Below are 22621 nucleotides of genomic sequence, written 5' to 3' on the forward strand. Positions count from 1 at the left end.
ATTTTTTCCGTTATCGTCTGGGCGTCAGTTCTGCTCTACGGCATGTTTTACAGTATTTATGTGCCGAAGTCGCAACATATTTATCAGGTCCACTTTTATATCGAGTAAGTAACTTTTACGTGACCTAACTGGCATCCCCTTTTCTCGTGTGGTCTGTTGTCATGTACATTTCAATGGGGCGGCATGCCCCCCTGCACTCCTTCCTTCTGCCCTCTCTCCATCTGTCCACGTCTGTACGCCGCTCATATTCACAGTTGCTAGGCTGCGCTAACACGGAATTAAAAAAAAAATTAACCCGGCACGATTGGACATTTTCTTTGCAGACGAAAAACATGCATCAAAACCCATATCACACACACACACAGAAACAAGCTTAAACTGTAGCAGGAATTTATTTTATAAGGAAGTTTTACATACGGGTCGTGTGTCCAGCTGCGCTTTTCGAACTATGGTCTACTTTGAGGTTGCCGTGACTACTTAGAACTATTTACTATATACTCCCGCTTTTAATTCTTGCACGTTGCAATCCATCAGGCCAAGAACCTGTCATAAAGGCGCATGCTACTTCCCAGTTTCGAAGGTCGCCCTTGCAAGACCAGGTGCTGGTGAGGTAAACATAGTGTCAAAATCTTTTACCGCTTCTTTCTAAAATTCTCGCACCACAGCACTTGATGCCAGGACAAAAGTACAAGATATTCCTGGAGTTGGAGATGCCAGAGTCTGAAGCCAATCAGAGGATAGGCAAGTGGGGGAAAAAAATTAAAAAAATTTCGGTGTCTTGGAGATAAATTAACCGAACCTTCTTGTGACTACAGGAATGTTCACGGTGAAGTTGGACATGCTCTCGAAGGAAGGTAATGTTGTGCGATCCTCTCTCCGCTCGGTAAGCTCTCGAAGACTCCGCGATTGTTAAGTGCCGCGGCAGACGCGAAGTCTCTTTTTTTCAGGGAAGCCTGCGTTACAAATCTTTCGTGGTACGCCTCTTCTACACTCTGCTCTACATTCCCATGTTTCTGTTCGGATCGGCCGAAGAGAAACAGGTGGTCTTGATTGGACTGTTCGAAAGCTACGAGGAGCCATACGTAAGTCCGACCCTGCAGTGCACGTTTTAGGCGGAGTGGACGTGCATGTGGCTTCCGAACGTTCAACAGATGCAGCCGTCGACGCACGCGGAGGTGGAATTGCGGAACGAGTTCATCGAGGTTTACACGGCCACGCTGAAGATTTACGCCGACTTTAGCGGCCTCAGGTGAGCGTGCGTTAGAAGGACACCCGTTATCAAAGCGTTCGTAGCTCCTTTAAAGGAGTACAGAGGGCGCCATCCAGAAAATTTTCGCATCAAGACGTCCGATGAAAGACGTTGCACACGGTCGCTTTTTGTGGCGTACTTTAAATTCAATTTCTGCAATAATTATGACTCTATTGGATGAATTAATTCTTACGGTGCATCTTACTGGCCCGCTTAGCAGTTTTACACAAAGAAAAACAGGGTGTTAAAAATGACTTCTGCGCTACTTTAATTACATTTGCTGTACCGCAAATAATAAATTTCAGTCCTGATTAAAGGCCTTATTAAGGTACATTCATTGGCAATCCTTTGGGTAATTAAAATAAATAAGTAAAAGAAATTAGCAAAGTAAATGTGTGTTTTGCCATCTGAGCGTCCAACGCGTTTTATTACTGCCCGAGTCAATATAAATTAAGAATAAGCTGCCTCGACAATCTGGCAACACAATATTTATTTATTTTTTTTTGTGAGAGTGCATTGTTAGCAAGGTAACGACACATCCTGCCTCGAGAACATTTTTGCGGTTGTTCGTATCCAACGCCTATCGTATCAAACACACCATTTGTGAAATGCCAAAAAAGTGAGCAGCCTTGCACTTTTAGGGAATGGAAGCACGTGACCTATTACATTCTACCTTCCTGTCTGGTAATGGTAATTCTTTGACAACTCTTCACGTGCCTTACACTTTTTTTCCAGGTACATTCTGTACTACTGGCCACTGCTGTCCGCACTCGTAGGAATTTCTACAAACGTCTGCTTCATCTGCATGGTGTCAGTCTTGTCCTGGATACGGTTTGCTCCGATCAGAGAGAGGCAACCAAAGCCACCGACCTCTGAAGCAGACGATAATGAAGACAAGGAGCAATCTTCAAACACGGAAGAAACCTGTGAGCCCCACACTTTCCATGCTGAATTTATTTATTTATTAATTATTCAGAAACCTAGAGGACTGTGACGGTCAATCAATTTAATCGATCAATTTATTTATTTATCTATCTGGATCTTACCGACACAGAAATTGTAGAGCAGAATATATTTATGGTGAAGTTGGTCGGATCACTGACAAAAAACTTCGTGATATCAGTTGTTCATGGCTCGGGTTTCAAAACATGGGACCACAGGTTCTACTGTAATTCTTGGCTTTTGCTCGCTTGGATCAATTCAAATTCAATCAATCAAATCAATTTTGCTCGCTTGGATATGGGCCCCCGAAATCTTAACTCTGCATTTTTTAAATCTTTTCTGCCTGAAAATATGCTCTTATCACGTGATTTCACCCCATTTTGCAGCTCCTGACACAAAACCCGATTTCTACCCGACTTTTGTTCAAAAAACATAAAACCCGAAAGGCACGAGGCTGTACTACTCGTATTCTGGAAGGAATCTTCTTTCCAGGCTGGTCATCCCAAACACCTTATCTATAAAACGTACTGAGCGTGTGTGATGGTCAACACGTCTTACTTCAAACTAAACTATCATTTCTTACACCTAACAAAATCGCTTCTTCTGCCGTCAGCAGCTGCTCCAGATGAAGGTCAGTCGGACGTGGTCCAAGAAACTGCCAGCACGTCCAGAACCACAGTGAGGAGGCGAAGAGGTAATCAGAATCAAAAAGACATTTATAAGTTCAATCAAGTTAATTAATTAATTAATTAATTAAGTTAGTTAATTAATGCCTACATTTTTTCCCTCTGGCTCCTCCATGTCTATGGTCTCCAGTTGTGATATATTTTGTGTAGAATGAAATAAAATAAATGAAATGAAATGAAATTAACACTAACGGTGTGACAGTTCCAACGTCATGAAGAAGACTGGGAAGGTGGCGGGTTCAAATCCCTCCATCAACTATGCTTGTCAGAGGTGTTCCGTAGTTCTGCAATTCCCCGTGAAGTTGGTGCAGGATTGCGTACTAACCCCCCCTAATTGTTTCCTTCTGCCCCTACTTCATACACTGTTCATAGCCCTAGCTGCCTTACTGCATTAACACAAAACAACAGAAGAGAGTACAGTTAAAGAAAGAATATCCTCTTGCAGATCTGGAGCAGAGGGACTGTGCTGTGCTGAACCAGGTTCTGGACGAAGCCGAAGCCGCCACTAGCTAAGTGCGAGGCTGAACGTCTATCGTGGCATGCGAGATATGGATGGATTATATTGATTAATTAATTGAGCTCAACTTCGAGTTTCACTCCTATCATTGCTGCGCGAAATGTCAAAGGTGAAGCCCGCACGCAAAGTTACCCTATTTCATATATCTCCGACTTGTGTGCAGTAATATTTGAGAAGTGCGATACTACTTCTCTATGCAAGTCAATATAAATTCTTAATTTTCTTTATCTATTGCGGTTGACTATGATGGGGTTGTACAGCTCTAAGAGTGTGAAATATTGTACCTTTCGATGAGAAACCCAGATTATTTTTGTGAAATAGTATTTTGAATAAAATAAAAGCTTCGGAACGCAGAATGGACAAATGTTTTCCAGTGGATTTGTAGAGTTGTACAAATTCTGTACTATACTTGCAAAAAGAGGTACCGAGTCTTGTGCTTGGTTTGATACCTCAGCTTTGTGATAGTACCCCATGATAGTTTTCAGAATTAGAGGTAAACGGAAAAGCGCATTGGGAAAGGTGGCGTGATATGACGTTGGGTATCACGTGAGGTGTGGTGATGCAGATGGCAAGAGTGGAAAGCACAAGATGTCAGGCCTTTCGTCAGGATGGCTCCACCGAGGAAAGTTCTTGCCTTGTGTACTTGCAGTATGAACTCGTTCAAGATTGTAAAGATTCCTGAGCATCTGGACAGGGTTTGAGTTGAATGCATATGTAAGAGATAATTTCGAAATATTAAGATATAATATGTTAAGAACTCTCAAACACAGAGAAACAATCGTGCTAGAATCTGCCCACAACGTGTGGCAACACAGCTGTTCCTGTGTTTCAGCTGAGAGTGTGAAAGGTTGCACAGCTACTCAGGATTTTTGGATGAAATACTGCACTTGTGATAAATCAGAAAATAAGTCTATTCAATTTTATGGATGCAGAATTACTGAATTCAATTCTCTCTAATAAAGGCCTCTTAGCAGTTAAACAGTGCACCGAAGTATATATTACACACTTAGCATTGCTGGAAGCCCTGTTCCATTCATCAAGTGGTCTATGTGAACAGACCACCGTACAAAATATTTTTTTTCTGGACAATGCCTCGCATCTTTTGTGTTGCGCCGTATAATTTACGAAAAAACCCTGAAAACACCTTGAAATTTTGGACACCATTTTCAAAGGCACAATATATACACTGTTGAGGAACGCTTCAAAGCCCCCCTTTCCCAGTGTTTATTTTTACAGTACAGAATAAACATAATCTTGGCACTACCTGGTAAACGTAGTACTTTATCTTGCAAAACCTGTACATTTTGTCCATCCAAAATGGAGGACACCCTACGGAGCCGGAACTGATTCAACCGCACCTTCCATTTTTTGCAACATCCTTTTTTTCTTTCCTTTTTCTATTTGCAAACCAAAATATCTTGCAACGAGGTAAAACAAAAATTATGTCCGAAGAGAGCACGTCCACTCTCACTTGGGACCCAACATGTCTTCCGGGCGCACCCACTGGTCGAACTGTTCCGACGTCAGGATTCCCAGCTTGATGGCAGTCTCCTTGAGGGTGGCGCCCTCTTTGTGGGCCGTCTTGGCGATCTTGGCAGCTTTGTCGTAGCCGATGTGGGGGTTGAGTGCCGTCACCAGCATCAGGGATTCGTGCAGAAGCTTTTTTATGTGTTCCCTGTGTTGTGAAAAATAAGTAGCGACGGTTAGGAAAGAAGCTACAATGGGAGAGATAGAGAGAGAGAGAGAGAGAGATGGGGGGGAGGGAAAGTAATTGTAACGACGCCCCTTCCCCGACGTTCGGAAGCTTTACCGTCGAGCGATTGCGAGATTTGAGTTGTGCCCCGCAGTAAGTTATGTGTAGAGGGTGTTAAATAGGTAGAGCCTGAAGTTTTAGAGTTTTACGCGATTCTTCCCCGTGCCTTTTTGGGGTGGAACCTGATTTTTACCAGGCAAATTGCCCTCTCTCGGATGTCTGTAGGAATGCACCAACTTACTTGTTTTGCAGAAAAATGCAGTTACATCACCGTTTGTACCAAACCGCTACAGTTAGTTTGAATAACTGAGCCCGATTTCCCCCCCGATTTTAGCGTAATGGAAGTTTTTTCACCCGAATTCGCATGAATTTAGTGCGCACGTTTATTTACCCGATTTTTACCCCCCGAATTTAGAAAAAAAATATTTCCCGAAAACTTCAGGCTCTAAAAATAGGTGTGAAATTTAATCTAGCAGAGTTTCGTAGTTTCCGAGATAAACAAGAAGTATGAGCTGCCCGTTCGCATCTGGACTGTGTTCCATTGTGACCATGGTAACCATGAGCTGCCTAAATTTGACGGACAAAATGAGTGTGTGCGGCCGTGATAAAGGTGATTGAGAATTGTTTTGAGTCATGACGAGGTGTAACCAGCAAGTTTTGACTCGAATCACTGGCTGGATTACTTGACGCAACAAAAACTGGAAGTAACGGCAAAAAAATGCGCTGCCCATAAAAAATCGATTTTGAATTTGAGTCCGACGCTGAAAGCTGAAATTTAATCTCAGTCAAATTTTTGTTGTATAGTAAGATTAATGGTTAACCAGAACCAACAATCCAAATGCTTTTTTTTTCTGCTTACTTTCTATGTAGTTAGCGCGCGATTTCAACTGCTTACTTGTTGGGAACGATGCCACTGACACAGTTGTCCGTGAAGGAGACCGAACTGTCCGCAATGAGCCGGATGGAACGCAAGACATTGGACACGATGAGGGGCTTGAAGACATTGAGTTCAAAGTGGCCGTTGCTTCCGCCGACCGTCACAGCTACGTGGTTTCCCATAACCTGGGCGGCAACCATGGTAACGGCTTCGCACTGGGTCGGATTCACCTTGCCTGGAACAGTCGGCAAGTTTGGAAAAGAGATCTTATCGAAATAAATTTGATATAAATCTCTGACACATATTATAAGAGACACCATTCGAATATTTATGAGGGGTGTATGTGACACCAAAACAGGTTTCGAGGGGTGTGAGGCACGAAATACAAAAGTGCAGAAATGTGGGACTTTTGCTACAGCCAAGATGTGGTACACGTGCCCCTGGGTGGTGCCCATAGATCAACTCCTTTGCAACGGAACAAATCTCACCGGGCATGATGCTGCTCCCAGGCTCGTTCTCGGGCAGCGACAATTCGCCGAATCCGCAACGTGGCCCAGATCCGAGGAAACGAATGTCGTTGGCTATCTTCATCAGGCTACACGCGACAACATTCAGGGCACCCGAAACCTCCACCATGGCGTCGTTCGCCGCTAGGGCTTCGAACTTGTTGGGTGCGGTCACAAAGGGCAGACCTGCCAGAGAAATCAGTTACAACTTGGGTCGTGAAACTAGACTGTTCTCTATGCAACCCTTTGTGTGTGCAGACAAATGCGTGTGTCACCTGTGAACGACGACACCTTTTCGGCCACCTTCTCCGCAAATCCCACCCGCGTGTTGAGGCCCGTTCCAACGGCCGTACCGCCTGCACAAACAGGTTACTCTGTGAACTTTGTGCCTCTGTTAAAGAGTGACATGTTTCATAGCTCCAAAAACAGCTAATATCCTGTGGATGTACGAATGATGTCCTAGCGAATTCGCATGTCCGACTATATGCGGACTATATACGGATATCCCTCAGATATCTGTCGGATGTACGAATCCGTTATGACGCCAATCGTACATCCTGAGGATATTCGGTGGATATATACGATATCTAGAGGTACGAATATTGTCCTAGCGAATTCGCACGTCCGACGGATATCCCTCAGACATCTGTCGGACGTACGAATCCGTTAGGACGTTATTCGTACATCCTGAGGATATTCTGTGTCGTTGTGGATGGTACAGTGACATAAGCGAGGTAGCCAAAGGGAGGGCAAACATGAGGCAAGTCCCAGTCAACCAACCTGCAGCCAGGTAATAAAGATGTGGCAAAGTTGCCTTCACCCTCTCAATTCCAAACTGGATCTGAGTGGCATATCCACCAAATTCTTGTCCGAGCGTCAGAGGAACAGCATCCTAGTAGATTGAAAAGAAATATGCGTACGAATGTCAGTCCCCATGCGATCTATAAACGTCTAAAGGAAGCTACAGCGATACTCGCCTGTGTGTGTGTCCTACCAATTTTAATTATCTCCTCAAACTCCCTCGCTTTCTCCTGAAGGGCACCGTGAAGTTTTTTGAGCGCAGGTAAGAGCAGCGTGTCGATCTCCATGGCGACAGCAATGTGCATTGCCGTAGGGTAGGTGTCGTTGGAGCTCTGAAAAGAAAGGAGGCATTCATACAGTCAATCTGGATGGTTAATACTGTAGCTTAATTCGCATGCATTACAGCCACGTGATTACAGCAAGCAAGACACAGGGTTTCCCAGAATAAAGTCCTACATTTCATCCACGATGTAGATATGGCAAATGTTGAAACGTTCATGAACGCTGTATGGTAATGTAACTTTGTAAATGTGATGCAACTTTGTAAAGCAGGAACTTCAGTTCAGAGGAAGCTTTGATTTTTATGACAATTCATAGCTTTACATTGCAAGACAACTAGTGTTCATTATCATGTTTTTAGCGTAAAAAGAAACCAAAATCGCTCGTGTTATATTAATATTATTTTTAAATATTTTTTTGACAAATTTCGAGCATCTACATTTCTAATAAGTGTTGCAACACAAGCTAACAGCCACTAAGCAGTTTTTTGTGTGTTAATTTTTGCTCTTCATTACGAGTGTTGTACTTTATCTAGAGGAGGACCCTGTACCATGAACATAGAAGCACACCTGACTCTTGTTGACGTGATCGTTTGGATGGACTGGAGTCTTGCTCCCCAATTTTCCGCCGAGGATTTCGATGGCGCGGTTGGCAATCACTTCGTTGACGTTCATGTTCGACTGAGTGCCCGATCCCGTCTGCCAGATTACCAACGGAAAGTGGTCCTTCAACGTTCCATCTATCACCTAAAAAAAAAAGAAAAATAATACGAATGACTCTTTTATTTGAGCTAATTCTCCTGTACAAGCTTTAACATTTCATTAACATTTTTTTAACATTAAAGGAACAGTCACATCCATTCAAGTCGATTTCCAAACTACAGTGTCAATTTATTCCTCGTAGACCACTGACCACAGTGTCAAAACTACCATGCGAAATAGTGGCATATAGTTCGACTGTTATTCGATGGAATACATGACAACAGCAGACGCCGGAGCCTCTGCAGCTGCGGAAGCAGCGCTGATCTTTAAAATTCCTTCATTTAATATCTAGGCACTTTTCGGACAAGAACATAATGGTATCGGTTTCACAGATGGGTTTCCGGATACGACTGTCCCTTTAAAGCTGAATTCTACCCCAGGTTGCCAGATGATGATAATATAACAGCTAATTACTAGTTTTCAGTTCACTTTTGGATCTGTTCCATTTTGTTCAGTTCCACATGTGCTCCTGGATCGCGGTAGAGAACTGGCATCCAGTTGACCAGGAAAGCATGGTTAATTCCAGCTTCCCTAACCAGCTTCAGTTTCGCTTTTTGTTACAAATGAAAAGTCTAAAGCTTCCGTCAAAGTTATTAACCTCATCGGCAGCCTTTACGATTGCATCCACCAATTTTGGGTCAAGCCCGTAGTCCTTGTTGACAACTGCTGCAGCCTTCTTCAGGATGCCAAAGGCCTTGATCACTGGAAGCTGAAATGAGGGTCGAGATTAGACGTGGGTTTCTAAAACTGATTTTGAAAAATTATCTTCGTGAACATGGGTAAGATAAAGCACGTACTGGCATACGTTCATGTTCACCTCCGATGTTGAAATTAATCATGGACCGCATCGTTTGCGCGCCATAATATTTGTCGGCGGGGACTTTCAGCTCGCCAAAGGTGTCAGACTCGATCCGGACGTCTGCCTACAAACGTGAAAAAAAAAATTGTCAACTGCAAACCCCGAATGTTTATTTTTGCACGCTAAGAGACCAGAAAACTTTATTGTAACCCCTCTTGACTGAAGAGATCGTATAGTGATTAGACAACAGGCCACCCTGTACACAGTAATAAATGGAACCGTTACAATATCATCCACCGACGCAGAAGGAAGCCAGGACCTCGATCTTATCCTCAGATCTTTTGATAGGACAAAAGTTAACGTGTTTGTCACCACAGTAAGCCAGGATTCATATCGACAGTCAGGTGTTGCTGGAAACATCCAGAAACATCATTGGGAAGCTACCCCAATCATCTTTGTACATGTCCTCTGAACAACTGGCGAATTTTCATCTATATAGAGTTTTGACCCCACGCTGCATTGTAACACATAAGATTTCTGTAAAATCCTTCAGCCATAATGCTGCAAACCTCGACAACTACCGGTGCCTCATCGCCCAAGGCCACGTCAAGGATCAGCACCTCGGTGAATATATCTACGTGTTATTGTGAACATTTATATTTCACTTCAGGAAGGAATAAAATTTCACATTACCCCACTTGCTCCTCGAACTGCAGAGGTATGCAGTGCCATTCCCGCAGAATTTCGTAGGGCAGCCTGCCTGAGCTGCAAGATGAGGGAAACTGGAAGCTTCATGGTAGCAGACGATAAGGATGCACACGTGACACTGATAACAACTCGCGTTATTAACTTATAAATAATATAAACTGCACGGAGGGATAAGCAGCACTCCACTTGAAATGACCTCTCAAAGCCGGCGGCAGCAGACACCTCGCCTAGCGGATGTCTCACAGAATGCAGACACACTGAAATTTAACAAGAATTTTGTCAAAACTTACATCAACAACCACGCCGCAATATCGCGTAAAGGCGAAAACTCGTTTTTGTACCTCCGATTACATTGCGTTTTATTTTCAACGTCGCTCGCTAGGAGTGCGGCGATCGACGTAAACAAGATCGAATGTCTGCGTTAGCGGCTGTGATGTGCTCATGACCAAGCAAAATTTCTTTCCTTTCTGAACAAAATACACGTTGGATGACTTGATGACACATGATGGAGGAGGACGATCAAGCTGACATACCTAAACCGTCCCGTCGGACCGGACATGTGGCTGCGAGCTACAAAAATGGAATACTTGTCTGGGGTGGCTATCGCGTGAGTGTAACGTTAATTTGTTTAGTATTGCATCATTGTACATAACCGACAAGAAAATGAGAGAAGATTAGAATTGATGTTTCGTATTGCAGCTACCTCGATGACTGTTAAAAGCTAAGATTATCAGAGATCATTTTCTCTTTTAAGGAAACGATGGATGCGACGAAGTACCTTCCCGGAGACAAAGTTTGGTTTTATGACACCTTCATGGAAAAATGGTTCGTAAAAGCGCGTTATAAAGTATAAACGTGAAGTTACTTTCGGATGTGTTGTAAAGGTCATAGATCTCTCTTTTGCCACAGTGTCAACATTCAGTGCTACGAGATACATCCCATTTTTACAAACTTGGGCTCGGTGACGTACTGACAAACAACTGCGTCAGAAGAGGGAGAGGGAGAAAAAAATACATAAAGGCAAACGTTTTTGCCAGAAAGAAGTAACGATTAGGAAGAAAGAATACAAAAATGAACGTAGAGTGTTAAGTAAAATATATATAAAAAATCTATCAGCGCGTTCTGGCAAGACGAACCGCCGTTACTCTCATTTCAGTAGAAAATATTCTTGTGCTCGCTTTACCAAGCGGTATGTAACACTCTTTAAACTATAGACATTGCTTATTGTCGGTCGCTAATGTTTTTCTTCTTCCTTTTTTAACGGATATTGTTGCACGCAGTGAACTTGGCTTATGTTTTGCAATGTTTGAGATAATTCCGCTGTTTTTCATTCAGGTTTCTAAGACAGACAGTTGGAAATGTCCCACAGGGCACCTCGGGAGCAGTTGCCGTTGTTTCCACGGATCAGTTGTTCATCTTTGGTGGTTTCCGGGGCAACGGGAACACGAACCGCCTTTATAGGTTGAACTTAAATTCAATGATATGGGAACTGATGGAACCCTTAGGAGCTCCACCGACCCCCTGCGACAAAATGGTCGGCTGGTGTTACAAGGAGAAGTGAGGACTTGCCGATTCATTTTCAACTTCCTTCTTTCCTTACCGTATTAAAAGGAGATGATGGACCTCTGTGCCTTTGTTTCACGCAGGCTATATTTCTTCGGTGGATTTGGAGTGCATCCATCACACGGAATACAGAGACAGTCGGACTTCCATTTCGTCATGGATACTCAAGCATGGGTGATTTGTTTTGGGCCTACTATAAGTGTTATAATATTACGATTTTTCGTCGAGGATTAAATTTTTAGTCGTATGGAATCAGCCGCTTCTACTTCCAGTAGGTTACTTGTAGAGGGCGTGTAAGCGCAGTTTTCCTTCGGCAAGAGAAAAATTTTGGGCATCTTGGTTGAGACAGATCATTAAAGTAAACCCTCATCATCATGAAGTCAACAGAACCAGAAAAAGGTTGCATTAAGCGGCGGCAAAAGTGGCACTAAAACATTCGCACGAAGGGAAACAAATACGTAAGCTTGGTTTGCTCTTTGAACTTTCGTCAGCTAGGCTCGTCCACTATGGGGAGTCAGCTGGTGGAACGTTTACAATAATTTGGTCCAGAACGCGTCGACAGACAGTGTAAAGCGCTGTAAAAAGCAGTAATTTGAATAACACAATTTCATTGTAATGACGGGGTACTGTAGAGAAACTCTCAACACTACTCCCGTTCTTCTTTGCAGTATAATCGAAGAGGGTGGAGCAACCAGTTTGTAGAATATGACGTTGTCACAAATACATGGAACTGGCCCTTGTACAAGGTAAAACTCTTGGCGACTGTACCACATCTACGCTGTTGTACCTTAATATGCAGGTTTTTGACTTGCATAACCAGTCCGTCATCTTAATAATAGGTCTTCAAGTGGAATGGAATTCCAAACTATTTGAAATTACTGGTGTGTACTACATATGTACACATAGACTACATATGTATTGTTGTACTCCCCAGGGAAAATCCCCCGTTCCCAGAGCAGCACACGCAGCCGCCCAGATGGGAGAACTGGTGTATGTCTTCGGAGGACGCCATCTTGGCACCCGACTAAACGACTTGCACGTCTTCGACAATGAAGCGATGGCCTGGTCTGGACAGTAAGTCCTTCTAACAAAAGCGAATATACGACCGCATAGTGCCATACTATTGTAAACTTATCTTCTGTTATCTTATCTTATCATCACTACAGAGTCGAGACGACAGGGAGAAAACCATGTGGACGGTCTTGGCACAGCTTTACCGGGGTCTCTGCTGGCCACATTGTGCTTTACGGTGGCTTTAGCCAATCGGAAGAACCACTGAGTAAGTGACCTCTGGCAATACCACGTGAACTGAAACCATAAAGTATAAAAAACAAACTGTTATAAATGTTTTTATTTTACATCGTTATACACCTTGTATGGCAGAAAAGTACCGCAACTTTGTCCATGTTGCAACGTTTGTGTTTTAGCAAAAAAAAAAAAAAGTTTTGAATATCATTAAAAGGTACCGTAACTTTCACATACGTACATAAAGTATGGCTTGCGTCTTTTTACCGTAAAGTGGCAGACACACAGGTTATGTTGGCGGTGTAGTGATGCTGAATATTTTCAACTTGCTAGTAAAATTGCGGTGAAACAGCTCGGGGCAACTTCTGGCAGGAAATAACTCAAATTTATCGAGCAACAGTGGTCTATGTTTCCTGACTGGCTTGTTGCTCGGGATGACTACGTAGCCGACACATAGCCGACTTCTTTCATTTTTAGACTCAGTGTTGCGCGCATGCACCACAGCTTTGCTGCAGTACTTGACAGGCAGTGCACAGTTGGTGGAGACTTCGGCACAGTGTTGGTCGTAATTTTCAGTTTAAATCTTTCGAAAAACTAATTGTGATTGCGTAATTGTGACGAAAATAATGATGTAAGACTACTGAGGGCTCAGGTTATTGAATAAATTATTATATATTATTATTATTATATTATATATTATTAATTATTATAAATTATATACATTTTCTGGGATTGTGTTTCGACTGCCTTACAGCAGCTGTATTATTGAAAAGTGCTAGCAATCTGGCGAACGTAGATTGAAGCAAAAGCCTCGGGTCGGGATATTTTGTACACATACATTTCTTCTACGTCTTGCCCAGTACAAGGACAGTCTCTGTTCTAAACAGTCGCGTCTTCCAACCTGAGTCTTTTGCTTCGGCCAGACGTAATAGTTGGTCAGCGGTCAGTCATGTTGAGGCAGCTGAGCTGCTTCACATGGCTGTCGCGATGTCACATCAACGGCGACGGAGTTTTGAGTTTTCTCGTTGCCCAGGCGACTGCTGGCTGTACCTCGTAGGACCCAAGACGTGGGTCCAGGTGGAGAGGGAATACCCTCCAAGGCTATGGCACTCCGCCTGCCTCAGCCGGGAAGACGAGGTGGTCGTCTTTGGAGGCTGCGCAGGGAACATTTTTGGGCACACTACGGTCAAGGCGGTGAGTCTTTTTACGAGATAAATGCGGTTGAACCTCGCTTTAAAGCAGGCGCGCGTGAAGTGAGAGTCCTTTTCTTTTCCCTTTTTTTGTTCCTTTGCGTAAAATATGTATTGCTCAATATTGCTTAACGCTTGTTTATCCACAGTTGAGGACGAAAGCTCCTAGAACACAGGGGCGCTATTATTTTCTCCCTCAGCTCCACCTGGTGGTTCACGAAATCATCCACTCCCTATTATATTTTTTTTGTCAACATCAGCATCAGCGATGATTGTGATATCGATGTCTTGCTTATGTGTACTTCAATGGGTTAGCTGAGGGGAACCAGGAATTTCATCGTAATATCGGGGTTGTCGTTATATCGAAGATCGTAATATCGGGGTTATCGTTATATCGAAGATCGTAATAAGCGGACTCGACTGTATTTTCATTATCTGTCCTGCGGCAAAGCGGCAGTGTTGTTATCAATGACTTGATCTTTATCTGCACGACTTTTTATCTGCTTGAACAGGAAGATACCATCATCCTGCTACAGTTCTCACCGAGAAGCCTTTATCTGTAAGCCACAGTGTCTTTGAGCCTTATCTCACCTTGCTCTGGATCTTTACTGGGAGTTTTTCTTTACCAGGATCTGCCTGGAGAAAGTGTCTCAATTTGGCCGCTTCCTGCAGCCGATGCTGCGCATGTTGCCGCCGACGGTGTCCGAAGCCCTGTGTCAGAAGTACGGGAGCCCACTTGGCTCCGTCTTGGCCGGCTGTTAATGCGAGCACGTCGAGAGAAGGTTGTACATAAATGAACGATAATTTATTACTGCACAAATTGCAATAAATGTCGGTGCTCTATAATTCTTCATTCTATGTTTGCCTAAAGGCACTTTCTATATTGCTTAGGCAGTGCATACTTTCCTTGCATTCTATCATAAACTGCATTCCAAAGCATTCTAACTGACAGTTATAACGGAAAACAAACTGTCCAATATGCAGTAGACTCTCGTTAATTCGAATCCCCGCGAGACCACATATTTTTGTTCGAATTATCGAAAGTTCGAATTAACAGTTTTTTTGTCTACGTGTATGCTGCATGGCAAAATTAAGGTTCCTTATGTATGTATCCGCACGTATAAAGCACATTTCGCAATGTTCTACAAAGAGTGCTTATCGCAGTATCATCGACACCCTAACGCTCACTTGAAGTTCAGGACGACACTTCAGTATTTGCGGTACTCGATGATACTCGTTGTCGAAGACACGCGTATTGAAAGATTAGAGCTCTTGCAACTGTCCGAAGCGGAGCGTTCGGTCCGGTTTCGGTCGCGCGCAAATAAGGTCCGCCTTCCCGCACGCGCTTCTGCGCATGCGTCATGTCGGGTGTGGCCGCCTTTGTGACGCAGTACGAAATGTCGGGCGGTCGGGGGAAGTCCCCCAAAACCATGCAGATTTGAAGCGAAATGAGTACGGTCCGAATTATTGAACGCGGATAGTGCATCGGTCCTGCGGGGTGTTTGACGTTGCTAACGGCTCGTCTGAAAAATTGGAAAAGTCTGCGAATAAACCCCTACCCGTGAGACGTCATCATGAAGTTTGGTAGACAGATCGGAAGGGGAGGGCTGGGTTCCACGAATGGGCACTTGTTCGCTGCCTCCTATTGAAAGAAAAGTGGGACCGAAGGTCGCGTCCCTTTCAGGGATCATCGTAATCCCCTCAAGAGCGTGGTTTTCGGGTGCGACCTTGTTCGTGCCATAGCTTGGAGCATAGTTCAGCTCTACCAAAACGGTGGCGCTGTCGAACACGATGACGTCATTTGTTTACAAAGAGGGAGAGGTCTATTATCGGTGGGCTACTATTTCTCCCATGAAGACATTATGTGCAGCACATTTCAAGCAACTCACATGCAGGAAGCAGCAGACGATGTCTTTGTGTAAGTAACCCAAGCGACTAAATATTCGTTTTGCGCTCGCCTGTTCGTCGCATAGTTCACGGTGCCCTATCGAATTAATGAGTTTATCACTACATTAAAAACATAGCGAAATTGTTAGAATTACCCGAAAGTACGAATTATCGGGATTGGAACTTACGCGAGTCCACTGTACTTGCACTTACGGCGAATAGACGAGTTCAAAAAGTCCCAGAGTGCCTAGCGCCGCTTTGAACTGTGGGAGTTTACTAATACTAAAAGAAACGGGTGTCTCCTGGACGTTTCGATGTCTCCCCCACCGGTCCACTGTCCACGACGTGTCTAGGCCTCACTCATGAGCACCCTCACTCGTGAGGGTCCTCACATGACCGGAAGTTCTTTTGAGGCTCATGTGCCTACTAGTGACTCGAGGACATGTGAGGCCTTGAGGGTATTCACGAGGCGAGGGCTCGTGAGGATGAGGGGTCGTGAGGCCATGAGAGTCCTCACGAGGTGAAGGCACGTGAGGCCATGAGGGTCCTCATGAGGTGAAGGCACGTCAGGATGAGGATGGTGAGGCCTTTCGGGATCCCGATGCCCTGAGGTGAGGTAGTGAAGTTAAGATTTAAAATGAAATATCAGGGTGAAGGCGGTTGAGGTTAAGTTACTAGTGAGGGAAATTTGTTGGGGGTGAGTGAGTCCGATAAAGTTTGTAGTTCGTGAGATGGAGTGAGGCCGCAGGAAAATACCCGCCTATGGTCAAGGCCAGCGGAAGCGAAACGTGAAGGATTACTATGCGTTCCTCCGCTCAGCAAGCGTCCAGGATGCAATGCGTGGGATTTTCTGAAGTGGTGTATTCGAATGGTTGTTCTGGGGTCCTGTGCCGAAATCGGCTACAAAGCAACAAAATCCGCAAAATATTTTGGGAGGGGTTCTTTGCGGACTTCACATGGGGAGGAGGATTTCGCCTCGCGTTTCCCTCTCCCAAATGCACTACCAAAGGTTCGATTTCGGCGAGGGGGATATGTTTATTGAAGAAAAAAGATATCCGATAAAAATAAAAAGAAAATATAAAAATATCAAGAAAACATAAAAAGAAATCCGATCGTTATATCAGAGTATCGTTATGCATGAACTTTCGCGAAACTGCCAGTCAGGGATCACGTCAACGATGTAGAACAGTACAAGTATTACGCCGCTGAATATGCACGTTTGTTGAGAACACAAAAGGATTTTATCTAGTTCTAAATTGACACAGCTTTGTGTCTGCAGTTGTTTTGAATGAAGAAATGGGATCTAAATAAAATGGAATCTATATATATAAAAATATAAAAACATAAAAAGAAATCCGATCGTTATATCAGAGTATCGTTATACATGAACTTTCGCGAAACTGCCAGTCAGGGATCACGTCAACGACGTAGAACGGTACAAGGATTATACGCCGCTGAATATGCACGTTTGTTAAGAACACAAAAGGATTTTATCTAGTTCTAAGTTGGCACAGCTTTGTGTCTGCAGTTGTTTTGAATGAAAAAAATGAAATCTATATAAAGTGGAATCTATATATATAAACAAAAATATAAAGAAAATATAAAAAGAAATCCGATCGTTATATCAGAGTATCGTTGTACATGAACTTTCGCGAAACTGTCAGTCAGGGATCACGTCAACGATGTAGAACAATACAAGTATTACGCCGCTGAACATGCACGTTTGTTGAGAACACAAAAGGATGTTCTCTGGTGCTAAATTGACACATCTTTGTGTCTTCAGTTGTTTTGAATGAAGAAATGGAATTTATATATATATATATATATAGAAGCCATCTTAATCTGTAAGTTTGAATTTCAAACACATCTAGCGTCATTTTTCTTATTTTTTAATGGCTTTTTTTCTCTCTTTATATATATATATATATATATATATATATAAAGAAAAAGAAAATATGAAAAGAAATCCGATCCCTATATCAGAGTATCGTTATACATGAACTTCCGCGAAACTGCCAGTCAGGATCACGTAAACGATGTAGAACAGTACAAGTATTACGCCGCTGAACATGCACGTTTGTTGAGAACACAAAAGGATTTCATCTAGTGCTAAATTGACACAGCTTTGTGTCAATGTGTGGCGGGGAAGGGGGCTATATGTAGACCCTATTGCTATTCAGTGTTGTACGTAGCGCCGTTACTAGTAGCGGCGCTACCGTATCCGTTACTTTTCTCGGTAGCGGAGTAGAGATCGCGCTACTTTTTTAAACTGGTAACGAAAGAAGTACTTCCGCTACAAATTTGCGGTAGCGTAATCTTTGAGCGCTACCGCTACTTTCCGAGCTGGGGTTCGCGACAACTCGACTTCGACCTATCATCAAACCTCCACTCTGCCTGCCTTCGATCAAGCTGCCCGATATCACAACTCATTCTGGGAAGACCGGGCAAATAGCCGAAAGGAGGGCACAGAGGCCGTTATCTTACAAAGAGGATGTGTCCTCCACGTGTTCCCTATTTGGGATGAACCTTCTTGAAGATTTGGTGCATTGTCGGGGTTGTCTGCAAACTGACGTCACTCCATTCTGGAGCCGTCCTCGCTAGCTATGAGTCATGACATTCCACCACGTGCGCTCAGGTGCTTGACAGTTGCCATTTCTTGTCCGCTGCAATGGAGGGACCATGGCCTGCTACAGTACAAAACAGTAGCGTGGTGTTCAGATGTCTACTATGCGCCTCGGTGGGAAAGCTTTATCTGTGCGTCAAGGAAGTCAACGTCCAATTTGAAAAAGCACACCATGGTATGTTTACTAACTTCTCCTTCCGGGCAATCAGAGTTCTTTTTGTGACAAAGCTGCTGAGCCTTTTATCGGCAGACTTGCTTTGTGCTTTATTTGCTTTAGAGGAAGAGAAAAAGATATGCAGGATATCGAGTAGGCTTTAGTAAATCTGTAAAAAAACGGTTTTCAAAATTTTAGCCTTCAGGCAACCTACGTGTAACCTCCATTGGACGTCGATTTATTATTTTGAGATATTGTTTTATTTTATTATTTTAAGACGTTTGAAGTACGTCATCAACGATACTGTTTGTTTCTTTCCTAAAAAGTAGCGCACGAAGTATCGCGTTACTTTTTACGGGTAACGGTAGCGGTATTCCGCTACTTTTAGGTATGTGTAACGATATCGGGATTTCGTTACTTTTTGCTCAGGTAGCGCGTATCGGTATTGCGCTACCTTTTTCGGGTAGCGGGTACAACACTGTTGCTATTTCATGCAGTATCATTTGGGCGACGGCTATATGTAAACAGTATATTAGTAGTTTTCAGCCAATATTCGTTAGTGGACGGCTACGTGTAGACCATGCTGCCGAGTTGTATCCAATATTATTTAGTCGACGGCTATGTGTAGACCATATTGCCCAGCTGCATCCAATGTTATTTGGTCGACGGCTATATGTAGGCCCATATTGCCCACTTTCATCCAATATTACTTTTCTACGGCAAAATGTCGACCATATTGCCCAGCTGCATCCAATATTATTTGGTCGACGGCTATATGTAGACCCATATTGCCCACTTTCATCCAGTACTATTTTTGCTACGGCAAAATGTCGACCATATTGCCCAGTTGCATCCAATATTATTTGGTCGACTGCTATGTGTAGACCATATTGCCCACTTTCATCCAATATTATTTGGTCGACTGCTATGTGTAGACCATATTGCCCACTTTCATCCAATATTATTTTTCTACGGCAGAATGTCGACCATATTGCCCAGGTGCATCCGATATTATTTGGTCGACTGCTATGTGTAGACCCATATTGCCCACTTTCATCCAATATTATTTTTCTACGGCAAAATGTCGACCATATTGCCCAGTTGCATCCAATATTATTTGGTCGACTGCTATGTGTAGACCCATATTGCCCACTTTCATCCAATATTATTTTTCTACAGCAAAATGTCGACCATATTGTCCAGTTGCATCCAATATTATTTGGTCGACGGCAATCTGTAGACCATATTATCTGTTTTCAGCCAAAATTCGTTGGTCGGTGCCTATATTTTGGCCATATTGCCCATTTGCATCCAATATTGTTGAGTTGCCGGCAATATCTAGATCGTTTTTCCAACTTTCATGGAATATTGTTTGGCCGACGGCTATATGTAAACAATATTGGCAGTTTTCAGCCAATATTCCTTGGCCGGCGGCTATATGTAGACCACGTTGCCCACTTTCATCCAATATTATTTTTCTACGGCAAAATGTCGACCATATTTCCAACTTTCACGGGATATTGTTTGACTGACGGCTATATGCAGACCACATTGCCCACTTTGAGCCAATGTTGTTTGGTTACCGGCTACATTCGAACCGCGTTGCCCGCTTCCACCCGATATGGTTTACTCCTCAGCAATACGTAGATCACATTGCCCGTATTATATTCAGCCAATATCGCCTATTTCATGGCTATATGGCAACCATATTTCTAGTGACCAGCGAATATTGACCGGTTGATGGCAACCTTGGACCAACATTCCCATGCAGGAATGATTATATTGGAAGAACAATGGGAAACGTGGTCTTATATAGGACCTATAGGACATATATATAGGACCTGTATAGGACAATAATGGACCAGGATAGTGTGCTGCCTGGGGGGGCCCACGAGGAATAAAAGGACACTATAGTTTCGATATGAACTTCGACAGGTGCGACCTCGTCGTTAAGATATAATAATTAATAAACAAATAAATAGCTTTGGGATTCTCGAAAAATAGATGACTTCATCATAGGCATCAGCAGAGGCACCTTCCGTGGTCCTGCCACGGCCCCGTTTTGGAAGACTGCCAGCACGACAGAACTTCACAGAAGGTGTGCCCTTGGGGGACCAATGTTGCCAGACAGATGGCAGGACGCGCACATCGTGACGACATACTTAAAAAAAACAAAAAAAAATTTGTGATACTACTTTCACTTTACACTTGCATGGCATAAATGCGGTATAATTTTGAATGCACGCAGTCCGCAGTGGCACTTTAATCAAGGTTAGAAGGGTCCGTTCAGCGCTTGCATATGAAAAAAATCTGATTTCAATGTACTGCTTGCGACATTATTGTCTGATGCGGGTATACAGACAGCACTGCGGGTGCGATTCGCCCAGATTAAATTCTTGCGGGTGCGGCTGCGGGTCTCACACACCGGGTTCTGTGCGGATGCGGGTCCAAGTTTGCTTACCCGCACTCACCTCTATTTATATATATCTCTACTAAACTGTGACATTCATTGTTCGTTGTGAGAAATACGCTGAACAAATAAAGATGAGAAACCGCGAATGAGAAGCTGGTGACCGACGTAAGAAAAAAGAAAAAAAAAGAACACTGACTGGTGCTGAGAATGTGTGCTCACTTCTTAAAATAAATAAATTCAATAAATCACTATAAGATATATCCGGCTGTGCTCCTGAAACCAAATACTACCCCCACAACACCGAATATTCTCTGGACGTACAAATCACGTCCTAAGAGATTCGTACGCCCTCTGGATATTCTCAGGCCATCCATCAGACGTACGAATTCCTTAGGACATTATCCGTACGTCCAGAGGATATTCGGTGTTCTTGGTGTAGCAGTGTTCTTGGGGAATTTGCCAGGGAAGTTCAGAGGATGATACGCGGAGCTTCACTTTACCACTTTTCTGGCAAATTCAGGATCTTTTGGGGACGTCTTATATCGGAATTCCTTTCCTTGAAGGGACATCCCCGGGATAACCTGGGGAGGTCAGTGTGTTCTTGGGGGGGTCACTAGAAGATTCCATGGTGACACCTTCTGGATCTCCTCCGGGCATCTCATGTCATCACGGACGAGGACACGATGACACTTTGAGGACGTCCTAAGGGTGGCAAGTGTTCTAGGGCGCAGTGACAAGAAATGCATTCCCCAAGAACACACGCGGTCATCCGGATGTTCTCAAAGTGTCATCACGTCCTCGTTCGTGATGGGATGAACGGAGGAGGTCCACAGGCTGTCATCATAGGAGCTTCTAGTGATTGTCATTTGCGTACATCCTGCGGTCGTCAACCGGAGGACAAGCACAGGAGAAGTAAATTATTTTAATACTGCGTTGTGCATTTTAATATCTGCTACCAGTAATCAAGTTCCCGATTTATTTCTCATTACCCAATACAATCAAAGAAGGAGTGCTCATGCATGAATTCCCCCCCCCCCCAAAATAATAGCGTTTCACTGCTCAAGCATCACTTACGATGCATGCATCAAACCAAAGCAGTAAGAAACACGGACACTACCTTGATAGCGATTTAATACTCCAAGGAATTTCTCACTTCATTGTTGGTTATGTGCGAAATCAAGTTAAACTTAGATACCTCACCCTTTGTTTTGACTGAGATGCGAAGAGGATCTGCTGAAGTACGGACGACAAGAAATGGACCTTTTTCACATACGCGTGGTATCCTAGCGGTTCTCCAACGAACCATGCTCGGCGCGCTTCAAAACAAATCCACGTGGGTAGCACAAAGGACCAAAACTGGTCCGGAGTGGGGCCAACAAGCTGGCGCCATTCGCGCGGTCTCCCCCATTGGTCCCCACTTCTGTCGTCCCCATAGTGCGCCATCTAGTGAGGACGGAGATAATCCTCCCCGGCGCCTCAAGGTCATACGCATGCGCATTGGCCATTGTGAAAAAGGTCCATTAGTTGTATCTGTTCTGTCCTGGAAAGGAAATGGTGCTGCGTCATATGCCTTTCTAAGTGGTTTCGCAGGTCTTAGTTGTCATGAGCCTTTGCGTGCCACAGGTGGCGCTTGGGATCCCAATGAAGGCTTCTGAGGGATCTCAGGCG

The 22621-nt window shown here is 43.7% G+C and overlaps 3 protein-coding genes across 4 annotated transcripts; 2 read left to right on the forward strand and 1 right to left on the reverse strand.

The window, feature by feature from the left end:
* Positions 1-58: 58 nt before the first annotated feature.
* Positions 59-4657, forward strand: LOC135398723 (seipin-like). Its single transcript, XM_064630106.1, has 9 exons — positions 59-104; positions 535-599; positions 666-741; positions 816-883; positions 948-1082; positions 1152-1249; positions 1985-2175; positions 2805-2885; positions 3323-4657. The coding sequence occupies exons 1-9, from the start codon at positions 59-61 to the stop codon at positions 3388-3390; spliced, it is 828 nt and encodes a 275-aa protein (XP_064486176.1). The 3' UTR covers positions 3391-4657.
* Positions 4577-10257, reverse strand: LOC135397299 (fumarate hydratase, mitochondrial-like). 2 transcript variants are annotated; one of them, XM_064628772.1, is made up of 11 exons: positions 10169-10257; positions 9864-9935; positions 9169-9294; positions 8970-9080; positions 8180-8356; positions 7508-7663; positions 7311-7422; positions 6806-6886; positions 6513-6716; positions 6043-6259; positions 4577-5069 (listed from the first exon to the last, which is right to left on the reverse strand). In XM_064628772.1, exons 2-11 carry the CDS (start codon positions 9900-9902, stop codon positions 4862-4864), a joined length of 1431 nt encoding a protein of 476 aa, XP_064484842.1. In that variant the 5' UTR covers positions 9903-9935; positions 10169-10257; the 3' UTR covers positions 4577-4861. The 2 variants fall into 2 exon arrangements, with proteins under 2 accessions (XP_064484842.1, XP_064484841.1); XM_064628771.1 differs by lacking the exon at positions 10169-10257 and having other exon boundaries at positions 9864-10118.
* Position 10258: 1 nt separating this feature from the next.
* Positions 10259-14729, forward strand: LOC135397300 (kelch domain-containing protein 2-like). Its single transcript, XM_064628773.1, has 10 exons — positions 10259-10485; positions 10633-10703; positions 11214-11435; positions 11525-11615; positions 12110-12187; positions 12376-12515; positions 12608-12720; positions 13720-13880; positions 14389-14435; positions 14506-14729. Exons 1-10 carry the CDS (start codon positions 10381-10383, stop codon positions 14636-14638), a joined length of 1161 nt encoding a protein of 386 aa, XP_064484843.1. The 5' UTR covers positions 10259-10380; the 3' UTR covers positions 14639-14729.
* The last annotated feature ends 7892 nt before the right edge of the window (positions 14730-22621 follow it).

This window comes from Ornithodoros turicata, chromosome 6 (assembly GCF_037126465.1).
Source record: "Ornithodoros turicata isolate Travis chromosome 6, ASM3712646v1, whole genome shotgun sequence".
Lineage (NCBI taxonomy): Eukaryota > Metazoa > Arthropoda > Arachnida > Ixodida > Argasidae > Ornithodoros > Ornithodoros turicata.

Bases quoted from the DNA above. Each gene is read 5' to 3' on its own strand.
- LOC135398723 (XM_064630106.1), top strand. From the start codon at position 59: ATGTGCCGAAGTCGCAACATATTTATCAGGTCCACTTTTATATCGA. The intron at 105-534 runs GTAAGTAACTTT...GCAATCCATCAG, and splicing joins CAGGTCCACTTTTATATCGA to GCCAAGAACCTGTCATAAAG. The intron at 742-815 runs GCAAGTGGGGGA...TTGTGACTACAG, and splicing joins TGAAGCCAATCAGAGGATAG to GAATGTTCACGGTGAAGTTG.
- LOC135397299 (XM_064628771.1), bottom strand. From the start codon at position 9,965: ATGAAGCTTCCAGTTTCCCTCATCTTGCAGCTCAGGCAGGCTGCCCTA. The intron at 6,887-7,310 runs GTTGGTTGACTG...CTGTTTGTGCAG, and splicing joins TCTTTATTACCTGGCTGCAG to GCGGTACGGCCGTTGGAACG. The intron at 6,260-6,512 runs GTGAGATTTGTT...CGACTGTTCCAG, and splicing joins TGGGAGCAGCATCATGCCCG to GCAAGGTGAATCCGACCCAG.
- LOC135397300 (XM_064628773.1), top strand. From the start codon at position 10,381: ATGATGGAGGAGGACGATCAAGCTGACATACCTAAACCGTCCCGTCGG. The intron at 10,486-10,632 runs GTGAGTGTAACG...TTCTCTTTTAAG, and splicing joins TTGTCTGGGGTGGCTATCGC to GAAACGATGGATGCGACGAA. The intron at 11,616-12,109 runs GTGATTTGTTTT...TCTTCTTTGCAG, and splicing joins TCATGGATACTCAAGCATGG to TATAATCGAAGAGGGTGGAG.